General features: G+C 45.3%; 1 protein-coding gene across 5 annotated transcripts in view; it reads left to right on the top strand.

The window, feature by feature from the left end:
- The window catches only part of myo5aa (myosin VAa), a 204,534-nt gene that overhangs the window by 140,765 nt on the left and 43,305 nt on the right, over positions 1-20,464 (top strand). For all 5 annotated transcript variants that reach the window (XM_080214230.1, XM_080214233.1, XM_080214232.1 and 2 more), the window contains 10 exons: positions 1,590-1,801; positions 3,807-3,963; positions 5,551-5,790; positions 8,422-8,670; positions 9,415-9,508; positions 10,284-10,429; positions 13,211-13,336; positions 14,757-14,900; positions 15,485-15,544; positions 18,333-18,560. In XM_080214230.1, the coding sequence (XP_080070356.1) occupies positions 1,590-1,801; positions 3,807-3,963; positions 5,551-5,790; positions 8,422-8,670; positions 9,415-9,508; positions 10,284-10,429; positions 13,211-13,336; positions 14,757-14,900; positions 15,485-15,544; positions 18,333-18,560 (1,656 nt within the window). The remainder of the gene's footprint in view (positions 1-1,589; positions 1,802-3,806; positions 3,964-5,550; positions 5,791-8,421; positions 8,671-9,414; positions 9,509-10,283; positions 10,430-13,210; positions 13,337-14,756; positions 14,901-15,484; positions 15,545-18,332; positions 18,561-20,464) is intronic.

The following is a 20,464-nucleotide window of genomic DNA, read 5'->3' as shown; positions in this document are numbered from 1 at the left end:
ATTTTCCAGTGCAACAAAAGTTAATGGAGTGGCTGGAATGCCAGATTTTCCATTCTTTAATGGCTGTAACCATCTCAGAAGGACATGGATCCAGTGCTCTATAGTTAATGCATTCTCTTTAGACTGCCCAGGGCTCTTTTTTATAGCATGCAAGTGTCACTGTTATGCACTGTAACACTATCCATTACATTATAATTGAATGTTTTCAAATGTTCATTTAGTTTCTAAATCGTCACATTCTGCCTTTTAATTTCAGTAAATATCAGAGTTCATGCTTTGAAGGTAACACAGTGAAATGTTTGGCATTTAAAGGAACTTGAATCATTGGTTTGGTACAAGTTGTATTCCACAGACGCAGGGGATTGTGTGGATAAATACTGATTTTGATAAGTCATGAATGAAACATCTCAAAATAAGAAATACCCAACCAACTCTCTTAATCTTTGATCTTTAAACAGACTTTTTGCATAGATTGCCATGCTGACAGAGGAGCTAAATACAATCTGACAAGCTGTAATGATAAATAATGTTTTGTTCATTAACTCATGACCACTTCAATCTTCAGTCATTTTCCTGTGGTTATGAGTCCTTTCTGAATGGATATTTGGTTGCGAACAGTATTTGGTGCTTCCTTTATGAATTTAAACTGCAGATTTCTATAGGTGACCTGTCCTTAACATTTTGGCTGGAGATGTATCTAATTTCTTCTTGAGATCACACAATGTTTTGGCCTCAACTACTTTCTGGGGTAGTGAATTCCACACATTCAACAGTCTCTGGATGAAGAAATTTCTCCTCACCTCAGTCCTAAAAGGTTCACCCTATATCCTCAAACTATGACCCCCTGGTTCTGGACTCCCCCATCATCAGGAACATTCTTTGTCAATCTGCCCCGTCTAATCCTGTTAGAACTCCATAAGTTTCTATGAGATCCCCTCTCGCTGAACATAACCCGAACAGACTTGGTCTTTCTTCATATGAAAAACCTGCCATCTCAGGAATCAGCCTGGTAAACCTTCACTGTACTTCCTCCATGGCAAGGGCACCCTTCCTCAGAGAAGGACACCACCAAAATTGCATACAATACTTCATGTATTCCGTCAGGAATGGAATTGGGCCTGGAATTAAAGTCCCGATTCCCAAAACAAAAGAAATCTCAGAATTAATTCACAAGCAATCTTACAGGATTCAAAGTTCTCAACTCCCATCCACTCAAACAGTTCGGATGTTGCTGCTGACTAATTTTTATCATTTGAATGTGAATCTCTGGTTGGTTAAATTGGAGATTGTCACACCCAGCGCTAGATCGGAATAAGTAAATGTTTTTTCAAATATTAAAGCAAAATACTGCTGTGAAACAAAAACATAAAATGCTGCAAAATCTCGGCAGGTCTGACAGCATCTGTGGAGAGAGAATAGAACCAATGTTTCAGATTTGGATTACCCAGATTTGAAACCTTGGCTCTATTCTCTCTCCACAGATGCTGTCAGACCTGCTGAAATCTTCCAACGTTTACTGTTTTTGGACCATTTTTAACGTGTGTACATTCTTCTCCGTGGCTCTGTAATGGTTTTGTGCTTGTTCGTAGGACAAGGACAAATACCAGTTTGGTAAAACGAAGATTTTCTTTCGCGCTGGGCAAGTGGCCTACCTGGAGAAGCTGCGAGCAGACAAACTCCGAGCCGCCTGCATCAGAATCCAGAAGACTATCCGCAGCTGGTTACAGCGGAAGAAGTACCTGCGCGTGCGGAAGGCTGCGATCACTATTCAGAGATACGTGCGGGGCTATCAAGCCAGATGGTAGGACGCCATTCAAATCTATGGAATACCCCTTGATGTGAACCTCTGGTACATCAGTGCATTGCATTGTGTCTTGGAGAGGGTTAATGAGTTGTGAGGCCTCACATCTGGGAGGCACGGTGGCACAGTGGTTAGCACTGCTGCCTCACAGAGCCAGTGACCTGGGTTCGATTCCTGGCTTGGGTCACTGTCTGTATGGAGTCTGCACATTCTCCCCGTGTCTGCGCGGGTTTCCTCCGGGTGCTCCGGCTTCCTCCCACAGTCTAAAGATGTGCAGGTTGGGTGGATTGGCTATACTACGTTACCCCGTAGAGTCCAAAGGTGTGCATGTTAGGGGGGGCTTTAGCCACTGTAAATGTGTGGGGCTGCAGGAATTGAGTGAGTGGCCTGGGGGGGGGGTCAGTGAGTGGGGTTGGGCTCAGGTAAGTTGCACTTTGAGAGAGTTGGTGAAGACTTGATGGGCCAAATGGCCGCCTCCTGCACTGTAAATGTTCTAGTTTATGGAACTCCGTCCTCATTTGAGCAACCACTGAGAAGTGGGATTAAGTTGGAATGTGAGGGTTACCCACACGGAGCCTGGGAATTTATGAATCTAAAAGCAAAATACTGCAGATGCAGGAAATCTGAACTAAAAGCAGCAGAATGCTGGAAAAACGCAACTGGTTTGGCAGAATCTGTGAAATTTTGAGTTCAAATCCCCTTCTTCGGAACCTATCACTGAATCTTCTTGTTTGGAGAAGGGACCTAAAAGAATGAGGTCTGATTTCAGTCTAAAATCTTTATTGATAAGGTTCACATCATACTGTATTCTCTACAATCTCAGGATTTTGATTTGCTAATCCATTCAGCAAGTTTGTAGCATTTTACTCATTGGGGTATAGATTATACCTGTTCTTAACAAGTGTTAATAGAATCTACAGTTTAGAGGAGGCCATTCGGCCCATTGAGCCTGAACTGACAATAATCCCACCCAGGCTCTAGCCCCATGTATTTACCCTGCTAATCCCCCTGATACTAAGGGGTAATTTAGCATGGCCAATCAACCTAACCTGCACAGCTTCCTGGTGCTGTGAGGCAGCAGTGCTAACCACTGTGCCACCGTGCTGCCCGATCGTCTACCTTTCTACGTTTATTGGGTATTTTATAGCATTGGTGGATTTTGATGATGGTTTGACCGCCAAACATGGAGCATTGTCCTCCATCTCTGCACACCCCTTTTCCCAGTTGACAAAATGATTTTGAGAGGTTAATTCAGGAACTATTTCTCCTTCAATAGTTCAAATATTCACAGGAACATTGAATGCTTTATATCCATGATATTGTTACACCAATGATATTGTTTAGGTTGTTAAAAATTGATGTCTGCCTGAACATTGAGTCAGGACTCACGGTGGTACAGTGGTTAGCACTGCTGCCTCACAAGGCCAAGAACCTGTGCGGGTTAGGTGGACCATGCTAAATTACCCTGGGTACAATTCCGGCCTTGGGTTACTGCCTGTGTGCACATTCTCCCCATATCTGTATGGGTTTCTTGCGGGTGTTCTGGTTTCCTCCCACAGTCCAAAGATGCGCAGGTTAGGTGGATTAGTCAGGGTAAATGTGTGGGGTTACAGGGATAGGGCAGGGGAGAGCACATGGGTAAGATACTGTGCCAATGAGTCAGTGCAGATTTGATGGGCCGAATGGCCTCCTTCTGCACTGTGAGGATTCTATGATTCAAGCATATATCAGGGAAGGACTGGAAGAGTGCTGCACTGTCAGAGATATCACCTTTCAATTGAGACGTAAAACTAACTACCTCGTGAGCAGATGTCAATGAGACACCTTACACTTCTTGAAGAAGAGTAGTGATGTGGATAATTTAAGAACTGGCCATTATTTATCACTCCAACACCACCGGCAAAGACATTTAACGTGGATCTGCTTTTTTGGGGTGGTGTCTCAGGGTGTGGTTTTGCTTCTGAAAGGTTTTGGATAATCGTGGTCTTTTTAAATTGTGCTCCAGCTACGCTCAGTTCCTCCGTATGACCCGAGCAGCCATCCTGATCCAGAAATACCAGCGCATGTACGCGGCTCGGCAGAAATTCCTGCGCATCCGCTCAGCAACCATCGTCATCCAGTCTTTTGTCCGAGGCTTTCGGGGAAGGCGGCAATACAAAGCGGTAAGCAATTAACGTCAATCGCTCTCTTCATTGCCCTCTCTCCAAACGCTTCACAGGAATATCCAGGGACAAATACCACGGAACATTACTTCATCATGACAGAGTAATAATAATGTGCATTTATACGGGAATCTTGCTCTTTTGGTATTCATTGTTATAAATGGAAATACTGAATCAAGATAAAGGTTGTGAGTGAAACTAAATACCCCAGTGTGACATGGTTAGATGTAGCATAAATCCCCCTGTGCTCTACCCCAGCAGAACCTCAGTCTGAACAGCCCGCAATACTCCATACAATGTTCACAGAATCATATAGAATGGAACAGGCCCTTCAGCCCATCAAGTTTGCACCAACACATTGGAAACACCTGAGCTCCCATCTAATCCCATCGACCAACCCTTGGTCCATGGCCTGAATGTGCCAACTGCTCATCTAGCATTTTTTAAAGGATGCGAGGCACCCCCGCCTCTACCACCCTCCCAGGCAATGCATTCCAGACCGTCACCATCCTCTGGGTAAAAAGGTTTTTCTCACATCTCCCCCCCCCCACAAACCTCTTGCCCCTCACCTTGAACCTATAATTGCCCTCATGACTCACCCTTCAGCTAAGGGGGACAGCTGCTCCTTATCCACTCTGTCCATGAGATAATAAGCAGCGATGATGAAGGCAGATATGTAAAAAATGAACCCTTGCGAGTACTCGGGATGGAAATCATTGTGCAACTTGTGCTGGCTGGTGGCAGGCAAGTTGGAGCGCTCCCACAGTCAGTGCTTGGCCAACCAGTCTCCAACAAAATTAGTTTGGATTCTGCCTCATACACACAATTATAATGGAATAATCCTAAATAAATATAATAAACTGAATGTAACTGGGGCAACACAGTGGTTAGCACCGCTGTCTCACAGCACCAGGGATCTGGGTTCGATTCCTAGCTTGGGTCACTCTCTGTAAAGCGACTGCATGTTCTCCACGTGTCTGTGAATTTCCTCTGGGTGCTCTGCTTTCCTCCCACAATCTGAAAGACGTGCAAGTTAGGTGGATTGGCCAAGCTAAATGTGCTTCTAAAATTGTGCATTGAATCCATTGAGCGAATAAAGTGACTGCGTTCTCAGCTCGGCTCAGTTGCTAGTGCATCCACCTCGTGAGTTAGAGGTTGTGGGTTCGGTTGACAATTCTGTATCTCCGCAGTATCCCAATACCTCAATGCAATGCTGAGGATGAGCTACACCTTAATGCACACCATCCTTTTAGTGAAGCAGATCAAAATTTCCCTGGTGCTGCTTAAATAACTTTTGGAGTCTCCTAACAGTAGTCCTCGACAAATCAACATAACCATTGAGTGGCAAAATGATCAGTTATCTAATTTGCTGGGGAGTTTTGGGATCTTGCTTTGCACAAATTGTCTGTTATGTATCTAACATGACTGCATCTCAGAAGTAACTCAGTGGATTTAAAGAAGAATCTGCGGAGGTGGTTAATATTTAGAGGTTAATTTATTCCTTCAGGTACTAGTTCCATTGCCAGCACCATTTCTTATGCAGGCGTGATGAAGGCTCTCCATTAAACCCTTTTCTTTTGCAAACAGGTCCTCCGGGAACAGAAAGCTATCATTCTCCAGAAGCACATGCGCGGCTGGATGGCGAAACGCAGGTACCAGAGGACCCACCATGCCATCATCTACCTGCAGTGTTGCTACCGTCGCATGATGGCAAAACGCGAGCTTAAGAAACTGAAGATTGAAGCGAGATCTGTGGAGCATTACAAAACCCTCAACATTGGCATGGAGAACAAGATTGTACAGCTGCAATGCAAAGTCAATGACCAGGTAAACCCCAGTATTTATCCAGTACTTGGGAGGTTTCCTCAGACAGACAAATGGAGCGGAATTTCCCTGTCCCACCCACCATGGGAGTTGTAGCAGACGGGACATGGACCATGCGAAGGTCTGTTTACATCAGGCGGGACTTTCCGGTCTTGGGACAAGCACACCGGAAAATCCTGCCCATGAAATCAGTTTCATCATCTGTACAGTAGCACTTCTCTTCAAAGCCAACAGCGGTTATACCACAGTGCCAGTCTGTATCTGTAGATTATAAAGTGGAGTAGGCCAGGCTAGACTTGCACTCTCAGCTAGTACTTGTCCTCTCTTCCATCTGCGCGTGTGCTTATGCATGTCTACGTGTCAATTCATCTGCTGCTGAAACTTTGAACCATGCCTTTGTTACCTCCATTGTTCCAATGCCTGGTCTCCCACATTCTACCCTCTGTAAAACTTCAGGTCATCCAAAACTCAGCTCCTTGAGTCATTACTCGCATCTGGCACCATTCACCCCTGTGTTCTCTGACCTACGTTGACTCCTGAGCAATCGAAACCTCAATCTCATCATTCTCATTCTTGCTTTCAAATCCCTCTTGACTCTAATGGTTCAGGTTCTAAACTCCGAAGTGTTTTATAAAGCCCGCCTGAATCATAAGTTTTGCCACTTGAATTTGGCTAAGATAAGCATGAGATGTTTCACTTCAATTCAAAAGTCGCAATAGGGAGCTTTTGTCAAATAAATTTTATTTAAGAATATAGTTACCATATATAGTAAGAAAATTAGCAAGAACTTTTATTAATTTGAAACAAGAAACATACAATCAAGATAATGTATAACCCTTAACAAAGACATCTAATGTGTTCCAATCAAACCTCTCCATAAAGAACCCTTTAAACTGGTTCAATAAAGCAAAGTCTACTTCTCACGTGATAAGGGGATTTGAATCAGTTGGCTGAAGTCTGCAGTTCTCTGGATTCACTCCAAACACTGTGAAGCCAACACAGCTTTCCCACAGCGCCAGAGAGACTCTGATCCAGTCCTCAAAACCAACAGATTTTTACCCTTCAGGAAACAACAGGGAGAGAGGGAAAACACTTTTTAGCTTGCTGCCCCTTCTAAAACTCAACTCCAACCTGCAGCTCCAAACTAAAACTGAAAATGAAATCCCTGTCAGGTGAGTTGCAGTTTTTCTCCTCCCAACAATGATATCACCTAAGGCTATGAGCATGAATTTAAAAAACTCTTAAAGGTACACTAACGTCACAACTCTCCCTATCACTAATCCCCTCCAGCCCCACTCTGAGCTCCTCTAAACCTGGATTTTAAACACGCCATCATGAGTGCCTGTGCCTCGGCCCAAAGCTCTGACATTCCCTCCATAAACCTCTCTACCTACCCTTCTTTTACCTTTAAGACAAGCGTTAAACCAACTCTTTGACCAAGCTTTCAATCATCTACCCTGGTATCTCCTTGCATGGTTCTGCTTCACAGTGCTAAAGGCGGCACTAAGGAAGTACAAGTTGTTGTTGTACAGTGAGTTAACCTGATCAGCTTGGGTGACAAAATTGGCTGCTCCAGGGTTACTGCCCTCCCTGCCGCAATGCTAACGCTAATCCTTGCTGGAAATGTACCGGTCGGGTTCTGGGTGAAAATGGGATCAGCCTTGGCGGTGACGTCCTTTCCAATGACAGCGCCGGTGGCCTGTCAACGTTGAGGCTCATTAATGAATAATGACAGTTAGAGCAAAGTTACTGGAAGTGGGGCGGGTGGGGTGAGTGAGTCTTACTATTAACTCTTTTTTTTAGTCACACGAGATTGTTGATGCATGCTTGAGAAACGAGAGAATCAGTTATTGTTGGGAGGTGAGTTTTGCTGACAAGACCAGCATTTATTGCCCATCCCTAATTGCCTCTGACTCAGAGACTCGTTAGGCCATTTCAGAAGGCGGCTAAAAGTTAGCCAAGTTGCTACGAGTCTGAAATTAATGTAGGCCAGAGTGGGTAAAGATGACAGATTTCTTCCTTGAAAGACAGTGTTGAACGAAATGGGTTCTTGGGACAATCCGGTAGTTTAACCATTTTTAATAATGAGACTAGCATTTTGCTCCAAATCCGGAAAATCCTGCCTGAGGTAAGCATATCTTTGCATTGTTTCCCCTCGCCCTCTCGCCCCAGCTCACTACAGTTCCCATGGCGGGCGGGATGGGAAAATTCCCCCTCGATGTAATAATATTTAAATTTGTCTCGATACTAGGATTTGAACTCTTGTTTTAAGGGTATTACTTCAGGGTCTCTGATTACAAGTCCAACAATATTGCCGTGTGCTACTGTCCCTACAGTCTGTATATGTTAGTGAAAAGATAGCCATGGTCAATTATCTAGACAATGATGTGTGTATAATGCATGCTCTATATCTGTTGTTTATATTCTCCCATCCTTTCACTGACAGAGGTGGATATAGTGTTGATATTCGAGGTATTTTTGTTTTGCCATATTTCTATGCGTTCTGCTCAATAAGCCCCATCCCCTCGCTCCACAATTCCACTCTCCAGCTAATGGAACGGTGACCCATTAGTTCACAATGCTGTTCACTTGACTGCTGAGCCCCCTCCTCAACCCTCCTCTCTTTCCACGTAGACTAAAGAGATGAAATCCCTCCTGGAGAAGCTGGGCAACTTGGAGACCACTTACACCAACGAGACGGAGAAGTTACGGAGCGAGGTCGACCGGCTCCGTCTCAATGAAGAAAGTGCCAAGGTGTCCTCCAACAAGATTACTAGCCTTTTGGAGGAGATCGCCATCCTCCGCAAGGAACTCAAGGAAACTCAGGCGCAGAAGAAACGTCTTGAAGAAGGAGCGGATAAATACAAAGCGGAAACCGATCTGGTAAGAATTTCCTGCCTGTGCAGTTCCGGTTGTGTGAGAATTTTTCTTAAGAGAAAGCTTACTAGCTTACATATTAGTGTCACAAGTAGGCTTACATTAACATTGCAAAGTAGTTAGTGTGAAAATCCCCTAGTCGCCATACTCTGGGGCCTGTTTGGGTACACTGAGGGAGAATTTAGCATGGCCAATGCACCTAACCACATCTTTTGGCCTGTGGGAGGAATCCAGAGCACCTGGAATCCAATCCAGCCCCCCATCCATTGATTCCGTCTACATTTCTTGCTGCCTCAGAAAAGCAGCCAGCATAATCAAGGATCCCATGCAGATTGGGGGGATGCGAACGTGCAAACTCTGCACAGATAGTGACCCAAGCCGGGAATCGAACCCTGGTCCCTGGCGCTGTGAGGCGGAAGTGCTAACCACCTTGCCGCCCTACTAGTTTTAAAAAAAAAATCAAATTAGTGTTAAATGTTGAAAGGTAATCTTTTTCTCTTCATTATATAAACACAAGCAGCTCCAGTTGACCTAATTTGTTCCGAGATTACATTAGTTTCTGATGCTGCTGCTGAGTCAGTCTCCGTTCTTCTGAGAGTGAGATTAAAATACCGTACTTGACAGCCCTGTGGAATGCGGAGATTACAAAATTGAATGGCGAATATGAAGGCGGTTGGTTACGTGGCACGGTATTAACTGTGACCAAAAGGCAAAACAATCAAGGTTGTCCTTTGCTATCCTTCCTCACAGATGGTGTCTCAGCTTAATGAGCAGAATGCTTTACTGAAGAATGAGAAGGAGGAGCTGAATCGCCGAATCCAGGAACAGGCCAAGGAGATTACAGGTGAAGCTTCCAACCCTCGCGGAGAGTGACGTTCAGTCACCTTACGCAGCGGGGCCTAAAGGGTGCAGGCTGACAGGAATGGCAGCATGACCTCGAGAGGGAGGTTGTGGGGGAGATAACAAACATTATAAACCAATCATTCGAGAGCATAGGCCTTCACTAGGAGAAGGCTATGTCCTAGTGGTATTATCACTAGACTATTAATCCAGAAACTCAGCTAATGTTCTGGGGACCCGGGTTCGAATCCTGCCACGGCAGTTAATGGAATTTGACTTCAATAAAAAAAACTGGAATTAAGAATCTACGGATGACCATGAAACCATTGTCAATTGTCAGAAAAACCCATCTGGTTCACTTAAGGAAGGAAATCTGCTGCCTTTACCTGATCTGGCTTGCATGTGACTCCAGAGCCACAGTAATGTGGTTGACTCTCAACTGCCCTCGGGTAACTAGGGATGGGCAATAAATGACACCCATTGTCCCATAAATGAATAAAAGAAAAATCAGAAACTCTATTTTTTTTTCTTTTTTAAACCCAGGAGAGAGGGTGGTGCAGTGGTAATGTCACTGGACTAGTAAATCCAGAAGCCCAGGCTGAGGGGCATGGGTTCAAATCCTACCGCCGCAGCTGGGTGAATTTAAATCCAGTGAATAAGATCTGGATTTATAACTATCATCGCTGCTGACCATGTACACAATCACTGATTGTCATTAAAAAAAATCTAACGTCCTTTAGCTTCTTATCTCGTAACAATGCTGTTGTATCCCATTGTAGAATCTATGGAGAAAAGGATGGAGGAAGAGACCAAACAGCTTGAGATAGACCTTAACGATGAAAGGTCGAGGTACCAGTCTCTGCTTAATGAGTTCTGTCGATTGGAGGAACGGTACGATAACCTGAAGGAGGAAATATCTTTGGTTGTAAGTATCTTGAGTAAACTTTCATCCGGTGAGTTGAAATGTTGAGCGTGAGTATCCCCCTTCTCGGCTTCACTCTTTCTCTGGCCCCATTCCCTTTAGTCTCCCTAAATTACAACCACCCTCTTCCATCACACACACTCCCACATCCCAAACTCCTACAGTGTTCCCTTCCCCATTAATATACACAAGTTGCTTCCTGGTCTCATCCCATTCCCACCACAGCAACCTCCTGAAATGAAATCATTTCTGCTTCTGAACTCAGAGAGTATGGGTCCAATTTACCCGATCCTGGGCTAACCCTCTCATTCCAGGAACCAATCTGTTGAACCCCCATGTAGGTTCTTGATCATCCAACAGTATTTGTCCAAAGGGCCTGTCTATCCTGTGAATTTGCTGTCTATCCCGTGAATTTGCTGTCTATCCCGTGAATTTGCTGTCTATCCCGTGAATTTGCTGTCTATCCCGTGAATTTGCTGTCTATCCCAGCAGCTTGTGAAGCAGACCCACTCTGCAGGCTCCATGTGATATCTGGTATAGCAGCCAACTCCTCCAGTGCAATCCCAGACAGTCAGTGTTACCAGGTCCCACAGCTGTCAAAGGGGGTGCCTCACAGTTGAACGCAATCGCGTTGTCACCCTTCATTCACAACTGCATGTTCCCTACAAGTTGTCATGCAATTTTCACTCAGAGCGTGGTGGGTGAGTGGAATCGGCTGCTGTCGGCGGTGGTGATGGTGGAGGCGAACTCGTTGGGGTCTTTTAAGAGACTTCTGAATGAGTACATGGGATTTAATGGGATTGAGGGTTAAAGGTAGGCCTAGTAGGTAGGGATATGATCAGTGCAACTTGTGGGCCGAAGGGCCTGTTTGTGCTGTAGTTTTCTATGTTCTATGTTCTAATTTGGGGTCAGGCACACCCACTTTTTTTTTTCATTTTACCCCCTCCCTAACTTGTTCCCAACCATGCTGTCCCACTGCTGTCCCAATAAACGTCAGTTAACTCAGCACAGACTGGGGATTAGGCTGGGAGCTTCCTTGCTTATAATTTTAAATCCTTCATTTAACAGTTGAGTCACTGGGGATTGTGCCTTGGTTAGAAACACAAATGTTTAATAAGAGGTAGGGGAGCTGGTATCAATGGCATCCCTTGGAATCGGGTGGCAGAGGCTCACTGCCACTGATCTCCCAGCCCTCCGACCCCCTGCTAAACTCCTGAGAGCCAGTGGGTTCAGGATGAAACCAGAACCAATCTTTCCTCAGTTTAGATTTATTCACAGAGTCAGATATCAAAGGTATATACCTCCTAACTCAACCCTCACTCACCCCAGTGCTAATAAATGTCCCGTCGTTGAGAGTCCTTGAGACTGTGCAAAGGAGTTTTACCAGAATGGTTCCAAGAATGAAGAGTGTTAGGTGTAAGATTAGGGTGGAGAAGCACTTGAAACACCACAGTGTACAAGGCGATGAACCAATTGCTAGAAAATGGGATTGGAGTGGATTGGCACAAACATGATGGGCTGAAGGGCCTCTTTCTGTGCTGTAGAATTCTACAAAGAACAATGAAAATTACATCACAGGAACAGGCCCTTCGGCTAGCAAGCCTGCACCGACCATGCTGCCCAGCTTAACTGAAATCCCCTACCCTTCCGGGGACCATATCCCTCTATTTCCATCCTATTCATGTACTTGTCAAAACACCCTTATAAGTCACAACTGTATCCACTTCCACTACCTCCCCCGGCAACGAGTTCCAGGCACTCACTACTCTCTGTGTTAAAAAATCTGCCTCGTACATCTCCTTTAAACCTTGTCCCTCGCACCTTAAACCAATGCCCCCTAGTAATTGACTCTTCCACCCTGGGAAAAAGCTTCTGACTATCCACTCTGTCCATGCCTGTCATAACCTTGTAGACTTCTATCAGATCTCCCGTCAACATCTGTTGCTCCAGTGAGAACTAACCAAGTTTCTCCAAGCTCTCGTCATGGCTAATGCCCTCCATATTAGGCAACATCCTGGTAAATCTTTTCTGTACCCTTTTCAAAGCCTCCACATCCTTCTGGTAGTGTGGCAACCAGAATTGAACACTATATTCCAAGTGCGGCCTAACTAAGGTTCTATAAAGCTGCAGACATTCTATGGTCAGAATGTTATAGCCGTTCACACTAGTGAGTTTTTCCCATCCAGTTGCTGTGAACAAAAACTTAGCTGGACGGCAAATTCTCCGACTTCGCTGCAGCAGGAGCATGTTGTGAACGGCCAGTAAAATTGCGGCCTGTGACTCTAGGGTAACGACTCGATCAATGTCCTCTGTGTTGTTAACCACCAGTGATACAGAGCAGCACGATCAAAGGCATTTTTCCAAACTTCCATTTGTTCTACGATAGGATTTACAAATCCCTGTATGGATCTTGTTATTCCCTTGTTAACACAGTGCATGTGTAAGTAACTTGCTCTTAATTTTTAATCCTGTTTTAATCCTGATTATGTGGGTTGACAATGTAACTAATTCCTCACTAGTGTTGGGCAGTGAATGCTAATATCACTTATTGATAGCAATTGAATTATACTGCACACAATATTAATTGAATTACAATGCATACATTATTCCCACACTTTAAGCTGAAGAGAAAATGGCAAGTGTGGTTTGTACAAATAGCTAATATTTTATGGTATGTAACTCTGATATCGTTTCAGAATTTGTCACTAAACTCTACACTAAAGGATAACCTTTGATTAGATTGGTTGGAGTAGATAGATTGAAGTTGTGCGCTTCCATTTCCAGAGTGTTTCAAAGCCTGGGCACAGACGGACAGACTCCACGCACAGTAGTAATGAGTCGGAGTACACCTATAACTCTCTGCTTTCCTCGGAGCCAGGAGAATCCGAGGATGGGACAAGAAAAATGGAGGTTGGTACCTGTCCCTCATCAACTCTTTATCCAGAGAGAGAGAGAACTGGGGACCCAGGGTCAATCTGGAGCAAAGCTGTTATATATTTAAACGGTTGCATGATTGCTTTAAGAGCTGGTCACATGCTTTGATGGTGATGTCATTGGAGTGTTTCACCTGTGTTTACTTTCAATTTGTATCTTGTGCAGACAAAACCTCTGCGGAAAAATCTGTTGTTGATTTGAAACTATGCGTGCAAGCCACATTCTTTCCTTTTTGTTAAAACCCACATCCCCTAACGTAGATAGGACATTACAAAACCAAAATTAAGACTGATATTGGACAGTTAGTCAGAGGACCACATGATAATAAAAACACAGAAACCACTGGAAAAAGCCTGCAGGACTGGGTAGCATCTGTGGAAAGAGAGAAAAAGAGAGTTAACCTTGTTAGATCTGCCATATTTTATCCAAACTGGGAAATGTTAGAAATGTAATAGACTTTGAGCATGTGAGGGTGGGGAGAAGACCAAACTGGAAGGTCTGTGATAGCACGTGCAGTGGTTTGGGCAGCACGCTAGCACAGTGGTTAGCGCTGCTGCATCACAGCGCCAGGGACCCTGGTTCAATTCCAGCCTTGGGTCGCTGTCTGTGTGGAGTTTGCACATTCTCCTCATGTCTCCATGGGTTTCCTTCGCGTGCTCCAGTTTCCTCCCACAATCCAAAGATGTGTGGGTTAGGTTGATTGGCCGTGTTAAATTGACTCTAGTGTCAGGGGATTAGTAGGGTAAATATGTGGGGCTTGCGGGAGTAGGGTCTGGGTCAGGTTATGGATGGTGCAGACTTGATGGGCCGAATGGCCTCCTTCTGCACTGTAGGAATTCTGTGATTCTCTGGTCACTGTCTGTGCAGAGTTCTGCATGTTCTCCCCATGTCTGCGTGGGTTTCCTCAGGGTGCTCCGATTCCCTTTCACAGACCGAAAGATGTGCTGGTTTGCTTCATTGGCCATGCTAAATTCTCCCTCAGATTACCCAAAGCAGTGCCAGAGTAGGGGATTTTCACAGTCATTTCATTGCAGCAACCCATGAGGAAACTGGATAACCACTGCACAGGCAATCACAGAGCTTCCGGTGTGAAATGCAAGTACAGTTGTGCTAATTTAAATAGTTTAAATGGGGGAATTAGTGAGTGGATCGAGATAATCTACTTAAGAGAGAATCAATACAAATCCTCTAACCGTTTATCTTACTTGAAGCTGAAAGTGAATTTGTAGACTTGAAGTACCAAATCCTCCCTCTATTCCTCTTCATTCCCAGTTGGTAACTCAGTGAAACTCAGCATTTAATTAATGCTGTCCTTGCGGTAGCCAGAGGTGGGGGGAGTTTATCCAGCTCACTTACACTTTGCGAAATGCATCAACGATTGTTCTGTTTGGAATAGGAATTCCCCGACCAGAAAGGCACTCTGGATATGTCCTTGTTCCTGAAACTGCAGAAGCGAGTGACCGAGCTGGAACAGGAGAAACAGGCACTGCAGGAAGAACTGGACAGGAAGGAGGAGCAAGTGCTCAGGAGCAAAGCAAAGGTAATGCCCCAGAGTTGGGCCGATTTGTGGTTTGAGTCAAGTTTTGTGATGGTCGTCGGTTCAAATAGTCATGGAACCGTGTCATCATACCATAGGATACAAGAGCAGGGATGTACTTCTGAGGCTGTGTAAGGCTCTGGTCAGACCCCATCTGGAGTGTTGTGAGCAGTTTTGGGCCCTGTACCTAAGGAAGGATGTGCTGGCCTTGGAAAGGTTCCAGAGGAGGTTCACTAGAATGATCCCTGGAATGAAGAGCTTGCCACGTGAGGAATGGTTGAGGACTCTGGGTCTGTACTTGTTGGAGTTTAGAAGGATACTAAAACTTACAAGAAACTGAGAGGCCTGGATAGAGTAGACATGGAGAGGATGCTTCCACTAGTAGGAAAAATCAGAACCAGAGGGCACAAACTCAGACTAAAGGGGCAATCGGATAAAACAGAGATGAGGAGGAATTTCTCCATTTACCCATCTCTCCTCTTGTTGAATGAGGTTTTTAATGGCAGGTTGTGTAGGTTGTATCTCCTTGACAAATGGTTGTGACGAGTTGACTCCATCTTCCTCATTTTGTTTGTGCTTCTGTGCAGGAGGCGGAGGAGCAGCAAGTTAAAGCCAGGGGAGCTGAACTGGAATATGAATCGCTGAAGGTACAGTTGGCGCATGGGGCATGACCCATTCCTGTAGGTTCCTGTTGTCCGCTGGGTCAGGATCCCCAGTGGGTGGGGTGGGGGGAGGATTGTCCTGTACTAATCCTCTGTGTTGACCAATATTTATTTTGGGATGTGGGCATCGCTGGCCAAGCTAACATTTGTTGCCCATCCTTAATTGCCCTTCAGAAGGTGGTGGTACGCCGCTGCCTTGAACCAGTCCATGTAGTGCGGGTACACCCACAGTGCTGTTAGGGTGGGAGCTCCAGGATTTTGACCCAGCGAAGGAACGGTGCTATATTGCCAAGTCAGGATGGTGAGAGGAAACTAGGTATCTACTGCCCTTGTTTGAGATTGCTGTGAGTTTTGAAGGTGTTTTATGAGAATTCTGGTTCTCCCTTCTAAACCTCCTGTACTTAATCTCGGCCTCTAATTCTACACCCCTTTATCCTGCTCTCTAATTTCAAAATGATTCAATTTTCTTCTCAATTCCATTGAAAAGAGGCCCAGTGATTCAGGTCTTTATCTGCATGCGTAGGTTTATTGGGGTGGCACAGTGGCATTGTGGTTAGCACTGTTGCCTCTCAGCACCAGGGAACAGGGTTCAATTCCGGCCTCAGGTGACTATGGAGTTTGCACCTTCTCCCTGCGTCTTTGAGTTTCCTCTGGATGCTCCGGTTTCCCTCCCACAGTCCAAATTTATGCGGGTTAGGTGGATTAATATGCAGGGTTATGGGGATAGGATGGAGGGGAGGGTCTTGGTAGGATGCTCTGTTGGAGAGTTGGTGCAGACTTGATGGGCCGAATGGCCTAGTTCTGCGCTGTAGAGATTCTCTGGTTCCATGGTTATTGCTTTATCGCAGGTAACAACTTAGTTATGGGTAATAAGATTGGAGGTATGGACCCTACTGGGTTGCTTTGCCATCACTGATTAAGCTGGCAAGGCAAAGGGTTGTTCATTACAGCCATTCTGGTGTGTGATGCCAACCTGAAGGTGCTACCAATGGTGTCCAGAAACACGATGGGATTTGGTGAAGGTTCAGTGTAAAGGTGACTAGCAGCTCCACCTAGTGGTGTAAAGCCGAATTCCACAGCTCATGTCTCCCACATGCCAAGCTCCAATTTTGGGATTATAACGATGGCGAGGCTGTCAGTGTTTGCTGTCATAGCAACTGTGAAACTGAGAGCCTGCTGGTGTCCAAACGGACACTGTTGAATGCAGAAATCCCTAAAACTTGCTATCAGTTGTTCCCAGGCCTGAATTTCACAATCCCCCTCCTTCAGCAGGTTTGTGGGAGGGGGACCTCTCAGCAACAAGGCCTAGAATGGGCTGTCCGCCTCCCATCGAGGCCTTGAGTGGCCAGATATCAACTATTTAATGGCTCCCAGGATAAGTTACTTAGGCTGGCAGGAGGTGTTCGTTGGTATGGAGGGGGAGCTCAAAAATAATGGGATTTAGGGCTTGGATGGGAAACTGGGGAAGGGGGGAATCAAAGCCTCCTTGTCCCATTTTAACTTTGGGTGCCCCTCCCTCCCCTGCGTCCCTTTAAGGTTTGGTAACCACTGGACTACTCTCCCCAGCCTCTGCCTGCACCCCAATCCCCCCACTGTCCGCCACCCAGACCTGGGACTTGGGTGGACAGTGTGTGCAGTACCCTTCCTGTTCCTCTGTCACTGTTGGGATGCAGCCAATCCAATTGGTGGGATTTGTTCCCAAGTGAGGGTCGGAATTCCTGCCTGCAGCCAATGAATCCTGGTTGGAACGGGAAATGGCAGCAGGCTGCGAACTCTTGAGATAATGATCCTGTCCTGTTCTTCCTCAGGCAATGTTACTGAAGTCTCCACTGATGAAAATCTTCAGCAATCACTTAATTTTGATGGGGCTTCAACTCTTACCCTGTTAGCTTCACTGTAAAACCCTTGAAAATGTTATATAAGAACTAGGAGCAGGAGTAGGCCATCTGGCCCCTCGAGCCTGCTCCACCATTCAATAAGACCATGGCTGATCTTTTCATGGACTCAGCTCCATTTACCCATCTCTCCTCTTGTTGAATGAGGTTTTTAATGGCAGATAATTCATAATTACTGCTGAACGAACTCTCTGGCTTTGATAAACTAAGTCTGTATTTGTGGAATTTCGGATTTCTCCATTCTGATAATTCCATAGAGTTTCTTTTTGTATTTCATCTTCAAGTATCATCCTTTGTGTATGTCCCAATCTGTATGATTCTCTCTATAAAATGGTTAAAAGTGAATAATAATCCATGCAATTTAGCATAGAATCCCTACAGTGCAGAAAGAGGCCATTCAGCTCACCGAGTCTGCACCAACTCTCTGATAGATTATCTTACCCAGCCCCTCTCCTCAATCCTATCCTTGTAATTCCCCACTTTCACCATGGCTAATCCATCTAACCTACATATCTTAGGACACTAAGAGGCAATTTAGCACGGCCAATCCACCCAACCTGCACAACTTTGGAGTGCCGGAGGAAACCCACACAGACTCACAGAGAATGTGCAAGCTCCGCATAGACAGTCACCTGAGGCTGGAATTGAACCTGGGTACCCGACACTGAGAGGCAGCAGTGCTAACCACTCTGCCACCCTATAAACATGCACAGTGTTTTGCCTTGGAGGGGAACGAACATTGAAGAATTGCATCCCAGGACAGCAGAAGACTGTCAACGTTCAATGTTGGGGGAATGGCTATGCTCAACTTTCATGAGCTTATTCAGCGGAGATGAGCTTTATCTCTTTGGCTGATGGATCCCTGTTGTGTTCCGCAGAGGCAAGAACTGGAGTCCGAGAATAAGAAGCTAAAGAACGAACTGAATGAGTTGCATAAAGCTCTGAGTGAAAAGGCCTCCCCTGAAGTTATAGCTCCTGGTTCTCCCACATACAAAGTTCTACTCGAGCAGCTGACTGCATCAACTGAGGAGCTGGAGGTTCGTAAAGAGGAGGTTCTTATTCTGCGATCCCAACTGGTCAGCCAGAAGGAAGCGATGGCACATAAGGTATGTGGGAAACTGATGTGCCCTACAAAATACCGACCAACTTTTACATATTTCCTGTTTATATTTATCCTTATTTTAAATTGATGAGAACTTGTTGCTATCACAATTGAGTTGTCTTTTGCAGTTGGCCTTTTGTTCATATTACTGTTCTAGTTATGTTTAAATGTTGCTAACAAACTGTTTTGTGTTCTTCCTCTGACTCCCTCACTCACACCTCCAGGAGAGCAAGGTAAATGTTCCTTTTGTTTTCTGATCCTTCTCTTGACACTTTGCTGTTTTAACAAGAATGAATTTTGCACGTCCTTTATTTCCTGACACTTCCTGTCCATTTCATCTTGTGATGTGGCTGTTACTGTCAGGAGCTGTGTTTATTGTCCACACACAGTTACCCCTGTGGCAGATTCAAGGTGGTGCTGACTTCCCAGACCCTTTGTTGTCCATGTGGTCAAGTTCCTCCAAAGAATGTTGTCCTGACCTGATGTTGAGGTCACCGCTGTGTGGTCCTGTCCTATCTGTTTAACACAACTCACAGCCACAACAATCAGTGGCCACTTTATTAAAAGTCCTCTCATTTTCACTAAACACCAGACCTAAAGGTCTAACTGAAGGCAGTAAAGAACGCAAATAGTATGTTGGCCTTCATTGCGAGAGGTTCCGAGTACAGGGACAGAGATGTGTTGTTGCAATTATACAGGGGCCTTGGTAAAGCCACACCTAGAATATTGTGTGCAGTTTTAGTCTCTTTTTCTGAGTAAGGATGTTCTTGCTCTCGAGGGAGTGCAGCAAAGGTTTACCAGGCTGATTCCAGGGATGGCGGGACTGATGTACAAGGAGAGATTGATTAGGTTAGGATTGTTTTTGCTGGAGTTCGGACGAATGAGGGGGGGATCTCAAAGAGATCTTAAGAAATTCGAACAGGATTGGATGGGATAGAGGCAGGGAGGATGTTCCCGATGGTGGGGAGTCTAGAATCAGGGGTCACAATCTGAGGATTCAGGGTAGACCATTTAGGATGGAGCGATGGAGACATTTCGTCACCCAAAGAGTGGTCAGCCTGTGGAATTCATTACCACAGGAAGTAGTTGATACCAAAACATTGAATGTATTCGAGAGGTGACTAGACATAGCACTTGGGGTAAATGGGATCAAAGGTTATGGGGAGAAAGCAGGATTTGGCTATTGAGTTGGATGATCAGCCATGATCATAATGGATGGCAGAGCAGGCTTGAAGGCCGAATGGCCTCCTCCTGTTCCTGCCTTCTATGTTTCTATGACGCTGACTGAATGCATTCCTGTTGCTTTGTGATTGATGGGGGGAATAGGAATATCAGGTGGAAAGGTTGAAGCATTTCACACACCGAACTTACGTGGGTGTGGGAAGGCAAAGGTTAGAAGCTTGCTTCAGATTTTCCACTGGGATTCTCCTAAAGAGCCACAGCGACTTTGGCAGAAATCCCAGATCGACAGCAGGAACGGGATTCCTGCAGCACAGTCAGGCAGCTGAGGAAAGTTCGGGGCTGGAATCTTACCACCGTTCACATTGCTGGGACGGGGAGAATGTGCAAACTTCACACAGACAGTGGACCCAAGCCTGGAATTGAACCCACAGACCTGGCACCGTGAGGCAGCAGTGCTAACCACTGTACCACCATGCCGCTGGCTGGTTTGGAACAATGGTCATCCAAAGGTATTTGAGGATCCCCTGAATTTTGGGACATGTAGGTGAAATTGTTTCACGCACAAACCAGTTGTGGTAGTTTGTTGTATTTATTCCCTTACGTTTTATTCAGACGTACTCAGTTTGCACATCCTAAAGTTATTGCAAATGTTCCACTAGTGTTCTCCACGTTGGTGCACCTTGTGTTCTCCAGAAACAATATGTGAGAATTCACTTCCTCCCATTT

The sequence above is a fragment of the Carcharhinus amblyrhynchos genome, chromosome 28, assembly GCF_965287045.1.
Source record: "Carcharhinus amblyrhynchos chromosome 28, sCarAmb.v2.hapA, whole genome shotgun sequence".
Lineage (NCBI taxonomy): Eukaryota > Metazoa > Chordata > Chondrichthyes > Carcharhiniformes > Carcharhinidae > Carcharhinus > Carcharhinus amblyrhynchos.
The sequence above is the reverse complement of the archived record's forward strand: the minus strand, read 5'-3'. Positions and strand labels throughout refer to the sequence as shown.